At 40.3% G+C, this 8,364-nt stretch overlaps 1 protein-coding gene across 1 annotated transcript in view; it reads right to left on the reverse strand.

Annotated features, from left to right (window-relative positions):
• Positions 1-2,913, reverse strand: part of uba2 (ubiquitin-like modifier activating enzyme 2) — a 106,383-nt gene extending 103,470 nt beyond the window's left edge. The window contains 3 exon segments of the mRNA XM_051932233.1: positions 290-360; positions 448-531; positions 2,621-2,913. Of these exon segments, the coding sequence (XP_051788193.1) occupies positions 290-360; positions 448-531; positions 2,621-2,761 (296 nt within the window). The 5' untranslated portion in view covers positions 2,762-2,913.
• Positions 2,914-8,364: the final 5,451 nt, after the last annotated feature.

Consider the following 8,364-nt stretch of genomic DNA (forward strand, 5'->3'; position numbering starts at 1 on the left):
CATATTTACTGTATGAAGTGTGTTAGCCCCATTATCACCTCCACCACAAGCATCTGCAGCAAAATTTAGTGAATTGTGTGGCATGTTTTGGAATGATTACTAACAATAAAAGGTGGTGTAGGACAATTACTGAAATATAAGGCAGGAGTGTACAGTGTAAGATTTTAAAATCAGAAAGTAATTGCCACTTACAAATTTCGCAGAAATGAGATAAAAAGTAGGTATTGTTCTTCCAACCCCAAATACTTTTTTATCCAATATATCAAACGGAAGTAACATATTAACTCACTTCATTATACTGTCATGGTACGCTGTGATGCTGGCTTTAGGACAGAACTTTAACACACTTTCCTTGGCAATCTAAACAGAGGGGAAGAATAATGTTAAATCTACTGTAATTTTCAAAATACACAATGCTCAAGAATACAGAGGGCAAGCTTTTCTTACCTGGGCTTTTGATTTTCCAACATGTTTCTTCTGAAACAAAAACTGTCTGTTCAGGTTACTTACATCAATGGTGTCAAGGTCAATCTGGAAATAATCACATTAGGTAAATAAGAAAATCTAGCATTAGTAGGAGTGATGAAATAAATTGTTATTAAAGTTACAACATGCATCAGTTAAATAGTTTTGTAAATTTAGATGTACAAATAAATGTAAAAAACTGACCAGTTTGCATCAGCTGAGGTATACTATATTTATTTTTGGAACAAATTCTCTAGTATGCCACTATTCCTATAAATATCTGTAAAACATTTACTTAGCTTTATGGATAGTTGTTACAAAAAATAAACACATAGAAAATTGCTTTCAATCATGTACACAATAAAAGAGGTTAAGTGTTGACTTGTAGTGCCAACACCCATTGCAAAACAAAAAATGTTAAACGTAGTTTTGAAGAGAGCAAAAGTTTAATCATAAATGACCAGAACAAGGTGGGAAAAGAAAAAAAAAAAAAAAAACTTTCAAGCAATATTAATGGGGCAAAACATGCTAAAATGAAAACTGAAACAGACCCACAAATGGTTATTCTGCAAGTACAGTAATACGGTTTGCATTTTATTTCTGTAACCTAAAGCTCTATCAGGCCGTGTTGAGAATTTAACATAAAGTTATGAACAAACCCAACACACATTCTCATTGTCAATATGGAAAATACTAAACAAGTGCTTTATTTTGTTTGTCTGTTGGGAGGGCCAGAGGCTCACATTAGGAACAACAGGCACTGCATTTGTGATGCCGCAAGGCTTATTCCCATCTGGACACAGCAGGCAGTACTATGTGGGTTACCTTTTTTGATTTTTCAAGTGCTACCATACAGCCATGCCTGTTAAAGTGTAAGCTCTAGAATACGTAGCAGACTAGCTGTCCAGCAAATCACAGCTTGTGAGGTGTAAGTAACATGTCTCTGATGTTGATGTGATCAATACTGGTACACCACAATGAACAAATCTGCCACCTTCCCTGTATACCCTGTACAACTTGGGACTAATATATATATATATATATATCACCAGGGCAAGTCACTTGCCGAATTTCTCAAATGAAACCATATAGAACTCAGGTAAAAAAAAAACAAAAAAAACTGTCTTTTGTTTCAAAGAGGTTTGTGTCGTTTTGTCATAAAATTTGTTGTGCTTCTGTAAAAAGGTACACTTCCCAAAAAAGTCAAAACGTGATGTTAATGTTATCTATCATTTAAAGGAAATGACTGACATACACAGGAGGCTAATCATAAATAACACACTTTGAATCGTTCACACCACATTCTTCTCTTTAGATATCTGAAGATGTACTGATATTTAATGAAACTATGGACATTTTATGGGTACAATCAATTTTGGTGAGACCATATTAAAAAAAGTAAACGAAACACATTCAGCAAAACTTAAGTATAACGTACTGAACGACATTAGTTAAACCCAAGAGTAAAAAAAACACAACTTGGCACTGCATGTATACTCTATTATTTACACCACTGAGCTGTGTTCCTGCAATGTGCGTGACAAGTACTCTATAAAACCACAACTAAACATTTTCGGGCCATAAACGCACTGTTCTAACCAGAACACATAAAAATGGTTATCAGAAACAGTGACTTTCAGGAGATCATTACGCGCGTCACTCTTTAAAAAAATAAACTCTGCGCCATCCTTATCGTCAATAACGTTACGTATTTAAGGAAGAGCAAAGCATTCCCCTTCCGCCACCCCTCCCCTCGGTAGTGGCGGGTAAAATTCACTTTCAAATTTACGGGACAATAGCTGCGGGTAACAAAACAGCAGGAGGCATCGGGGCTCGTGTTATTCTGTTGTCTAAAATTACACAGAAGCCCAATGCGTAAAGTGATTAATATCCATTAGCCTATGTAAACTATTAAACAAAACCGTGACCGTATAATGGGGGTTAGAAATAAGAATAAAAAAAACTACATTCAGAGAACAATCGTATTTTTACTGCTTAAGATGGGTAGGGTAAACGTACGAAAACCCTCCCAAAGCTCATTTATCGTATATATTAATCTCCTTAGTCTTTCTTTTTTGTTTCATTCATCCCAGCGAGTTAGAGGCCTGTTTATACAGGCGATAAGAAATAAACACGCCGCGAGATTCCTTCTCACCACATCAATATGGACGAAACCGCTCAGGACAAGGTTTTTCAGCAGCTCGCAACCGATACCCCCTGCTCCCACCACCAGCACCCTGCTTGAAGCCACGGCTTCTGCCAGTTCTTTGCGGAGAGAACCCACTAGCGCCATCATGAAGCGACTACAACCCAGATACTTCTTCTCTTTCAATTCCTTCCAGGACGAGGTTGCAAATCAGCGCTAATGCGAACCATTGGCTGCTGACAAGCATCGTGAAAGGAAACAACTATATTGTAGTGGTAGTCACGCGTCAGTATGCTTAGCGCCACTTGCTGACTCGGAAGACTTAAAAAATATGTCTGTGATACTATTACAGACTTAAGACGGTATGGGAGGGATTTTCGTCAATCATTTTTGAAGCCAACCAATCGAGAGACTATTGAGGCGCAGGCGCCAATCAATCAGTCATTTTTATGTTAACCAATCCCTCGTTGCGTTTAGAGAGGTAGGGGTAAATATCAGCCAGGCAAACATTTTCATTAAATGGATAATTTACTCTTAGAAGGAACTGTCTCTTCACACACTATCCATACAAAGCTGATTTGTTTTAATATTCTCTAATTTGTTTTAATGCATCTCGACTGTTACATATAATTTTCGTGTCTTCCAAATGAGATCATATATGTATTAGAAAGCCTATTTGGCTTTCCTTAGGGCAGGAGTTTCCTCGAAAGCTTGCATATTGTAATCTTTTTAGTTAGCCAATAAAATGTGTCATTTTGCTTGACTTCTCACTACATTCGCAATGGCTAACATGGTACAACACCCTAGTACTACTTCCTCCACAATAGCTGATTTTCTTTATTTTCAAAAAAATGTGTTAACTATTAACAAACCAGATCAAGTAGATGTGTCGTAGATCTAATGCAGAAGATCTGTGTACAGGATAGAGTACCAGAGCAGTGATACCCATTTATAAGGAGAAGAGAGATATTCCGGATTGTGGAAACTATAGAGGGATAAGGCTGGTAATCACATACAAAGAAAATTTGGTAAGGGTTATAGAGAGAAGGCTTTGAACAGAGACCACCACAGGTGAGGAGCATTTTAGTTTTATGCCAGGGAGAGCAACAACTGATGCAGTCTTTGCATTGAGACAGCATAAGCATTGAGAAAATCAAAAGGGTTTACATATGGTGTTTATTGTCTCCAGACAGAGGAGCAGCTTCAGTGACAGACTGCTGTCACTGTCCTGCTCCACTGACAGACTGATGAGATCGTTCCTCCCCCAAACTATGCGACTCTTCAGTTCCACCCGGGGGGGTAAACGTTAACATTATTTGAAGTTATTGTCTGTTTTTACCTGCATTTTTATTACTCTTTAATATTGTTTTTTGTATCAGTATTCTGCTGGAGTATGTGAATTTCCCCTTGGGATTAATAAAGTATCTATCTATCTATCTATCTATTGATTTGGAGAGTGCCACATCAACAGGTCTGGAGGGGTATGCAAGAGGAGTACTAGAGAAGTACAGTGTGGAGGAATGTCCAGGATATGCATGACAGAGTGAGGACTTGGGTTAAAAGTGGTGTTGGGGTAACAGAAAAGATCCCATTTAGAGTAGGTCTGCACCAGGGATTTTCTTTAAGTTGTTACCTCTTTGATCTGGTTATGGATGTGCTGTGTCCAATTCCACTGGAGCGTAATTTTTGCTGATGACATTATGTTGTGTAGCACCAGAAAAGAGGAAGTGGAAGTTGGAAGAGGGGACAGAGGACTGAAGTTCAATGAAGATCAGGATTCAGAGGTTAGCCTGCAGGGAAAGCTATTGAAACGAGTGGACAAATATAAATATCTAGGGTCAGTGGTAGCCTGAGATGGAAAATTTGATGCACAGATAACCCATAGAGTACAGTGTGGATGGAACAATTGGAAGAAGATATCAAGAGTATTGTGTGATTGAATAATTAAGGTAAAGGTTGAAGGTAAGGTTTTAAGACAGTGGTAAACCAAGCAAAGATGTATGAAGTTGAGATACGGGTAGTAAAGGGACCACAGGAAAAGAAGTTGAGATGGAAGTATAGAGTTACAAAAAAAGAAGGAATAAGAAATTAGACAATCAGAAGCACAATAAAAGTGAGATAAATATCTAGGAAAGTACACAAACATAGGTTGAAGTGGCATGAACATGTGATGGGGCCAGATAATGAATATGTGGGCAAAAAAGTAATACGAATGCAAGTATGGGGAAAGAGAAAGCCAGTGAGGCCAAAGTGGACATGGATGGATAGAGTAAAAGAAGATCTGCTGGAAAAGGGTTTGACTGAGGAGGATGTGCAGGACTGAGCTGTATATAACATTGAATTAAAGTGGATTTATTTTTGCTTTTTTGGTGCTAATCAACAGAAAAAGACCCTTTAAGGTCAAATGTGAAACAGATCTCTGAAAAGTGGTCTAAATCAATTACAAATATAAATCAAATCAAATACCCTTTTATTGTCAATTCACTATATGTACAGAACATACAGAAGAATCAAAATACTGTTTCTCTCTCATCTTCGTAGTACAATAAAATATAAAATGTATATAAGTATAATATATAAGATAAATAAAATTAGAACTTGTAAAGTAAACCTAAGTACAATGTGCAATAATCAGTAGTGCAAAAGCCACTTACAGTAAAAAGTGAGAAGGTGCATTATAGAGTAGCTTATGAGATGTACAAAAAGACAGACAGTTAGCAGCAGATGTAATATTGAGTCTTTATATAATACCAGCTGAAGTAGGGTACTTGGTAGATAGTGACTGTTGTTACGGTCCAGGGGCAGAGGGCAAAGGGGGAAGATAGTGGACAGAGTTCAACATCCTGACAGCTTGGTGGATGAAGCTGTTTGACAGTCTTGTGGAGCAGGCCCGGAGGCTCCGGTACCTTTTCCCTGAGGGGAGGAGGCTGAAGAGGGAATGTAAGGGGTGGGAAGAGTCCCCAGCAATGCTAATGGCTCTACGGGTGAGGCGGATGTGGAAAATGTCCTTGAGGGAGGGCAGTGGGGCACCAATGATCTTACTGGTCGCATCCACTATGCGTTGCAGGGACTTCCTACAGGAGGCAGTGCAGCCTCCATACCATACAGGGATGCAGCTGGTGAGGATGCTCTCGATTGTGCCCCAGTAGAAAGAGCACATGATGAGGGGAGGAACTTGTGCTCTCTTCAGTTTGCGTAGGAAGTAGAGGTGGGTTTGAGCTTTCTTGACCAGTGATGTGGTGTTATCTGACCAGGAGAGGTCCTCGGAGATGTACGTCCCCAGGAACTTGGTGCTACTCACCCTTTCCACAGCTACACCATCGATGGTCAGTGGGGGGTGCTGTGGATGACCTCTCCTGAAATCGACCACAATCTCTTTGGTCTTACCCACGTTCAGAAAGAGATTGTCTTTACACCACTGGACCAACTGGCTCACCTCATTTCTATAGTTGGCTTCGTCATTATTGGTGATGAGGCCAACCACGGTTGTATCATCTGCAAACTTGACAATGTGATTGGAACTGTAGATTGGTACACAGTCATGGGTCTGCAGAGTAAAGAGCAATGGGCTGAGCACACACCCTTGTGGGGCCCCTGTGCTTAATGTGGTCTTAGAGGTGTTATTGCTGACTCGCACATTTTGTGGCCTCCCTGTAAGAAAGTCCAACACCCAGTTGCAGACAGAGGTCTTGAGTCCCAAGTGGCTGAGTTTTTGTATTAGCTGCTGGGGAATGATTGTGTTGAATGCTGAACTAAAATCTAAGAACAACATTTGCACATAGGAGTTCTTTGAGTCCAGGTGGGTGAGGGCTGGATATAGAGCAGCAGAAATAGTATCCTCTATGGACCTGTTTGACCTGTATGCGAACTGAAACAGGTCATGGGAGGGGGGAAGAATGGACATAATGCTCTGCATAACCAGTTGCTGAAAACATTTCATGATGGTGGAAGTCAGTGCTACGTGCCGATAGTCATTATAACTAGAAGGGAGGGGCTTCTTAGGGACAGGAATTATGGTTGTGACTTTAAAACATGTAGGAACAACAGCTTGGTCCAGGGAGATGTTAAAGATGTCAGCAAGGACATCCTTAAGCTCCTCAGCACAATCCTTCAAAGTACGACCAAGTATGTTGTCTGGTCCGGCTGCCTTCCATGGGTTGATCCTAGAAAGGGTTCTCTTCACATTGACTGGGGTCAAACGTATGGCCTGTTCACCCCGGGGGGGGGAGGGAGGGGGTGTGGTTTTCTTTGCCGGTGTGCTCTTTTGTGTCTCGAACCGGCCAAAGAAGTCATTTAGGCATTTCAGCAGTTTGATGCCACATTCACAAGTTTGTGGTGGAGGTTTGTAGTTAGTGAGGGTTTGGATGCCACGCCAGAGAGACTGTGCATCTCTGATGTTGCAAAAGTGTCCAGATATTTTCTTGCTGTACTGCTTTTTTTTTTTTTTTGCTTTCCTGATGCCACGGGACAGGTTGACTCTAGCTGTTGCTAGTCCTGCAGTGTCACTGGCTCTAAAGGCTGCATCACAGACCGTCAGAAGCCTGTGGACCCCTCCTGTCAGCCATGGCTTCTGGTTAGCACGAACAGTGATATTTTTGCAATGGGTCACATCATCAATACATTTTGCAATGTATGCTGTAACCACTTCAGTGTACTCCTCAATGTCTATGTGGTCATTGTAAGTGGCTGCTTGTTTGAAAATGGCCCTGTCTGTAGTGCTAAAACAGACCCTCAGAGCACTGGAGGCACCCTCTGGCCACACACATACCTGCTTTTGTGTTGGTCTGATGGTTCTCACTCTGGGTCTGTATGCAGGTCTCAGCATGATGGTGATATGATCAGAGAGACCTAAGTTGGGGGGTAGGGGAGTGTTCTTGTAGGCTCCCTTGCAGGTTTTGTACACCAAATCCAGTGAGTTGTCTCCGCTTGTAGGAAAGTCCACATGTTGGTGTAATTTGGGCAATAAAACTTTTAAATCTGCGTGGTTGAAGTCTCCTGCTGTGATGAGGAATCCATCCTGGTGATGGATTCCTTTGACATCATGCTTGGTTTGTGCTCTGACATGGAACTGTCAACTGTGGGACCTTATATAGACAGGTGTGTGCCTTTCCAAATCATGTCCAGTCAACTGAATTTACCACAGGTGGACTCCAATTAAGCTGCAGAAACATCTCAAGGATGATCAGGGGAAACAGGATGCACCTGAGCTCAATTTCGAGCTTCACGGCAAAGGCTGTGAATACTTATGTACATGTGCTTTCTCAATTTTTTTATTTTTAATAAACTTTGCAAAAACCTCAAGGTAAACTTTTTTCATGTTGTCATTATGGGGTGTTGTGTGTAGAATTCTGAGGAAAAAAATGAATTTAATCCATTTTGGAATAAGGCTGTAACATAACAAAATGTGGAAAAAGTGATGCGCTGTGAATACTTTCCGGATGCACTGTATGTTCTCTTTATCTGTAAATACCACCACTATTTTCTTTATAATCTTGATATTTTGTTTAAAATGAATTCATAAGTTATTTTCTTTATACGAGTTATTGGATTTGTACTGAATTGTAAAAGCAAGATATTTTACAAAGTACAGTGGGTAATTCAGTCCGTCAGTCTAGTTAAAATGTGTTAACAAAACAGACCCAGTATTCTATCCAGATGCAGAACATTTCAAAGAGTTATGAAGATTTCCATTTCAACCACATTGCTCACTTGTTTGCGCAAGATTCCTATGAGCCCTCTGTCTGAAAAGGGAT

The sequence above is a fragment of the Erpetoichthys calabaricus genome, chromosome 9 (assembly GCF_900747795.2).
Source record: "Erpetoichthys calabaricus chromosome 9, fErpCal1.3, whole genome shotgun sequence".
NCBI classification, from domain to species: Eukaryota; Metazoa; Chordata; class Cladistia; order Polypteriformes; family Polypteridae; genus Erpetoichthys; species Erpetoichthys calabaricus.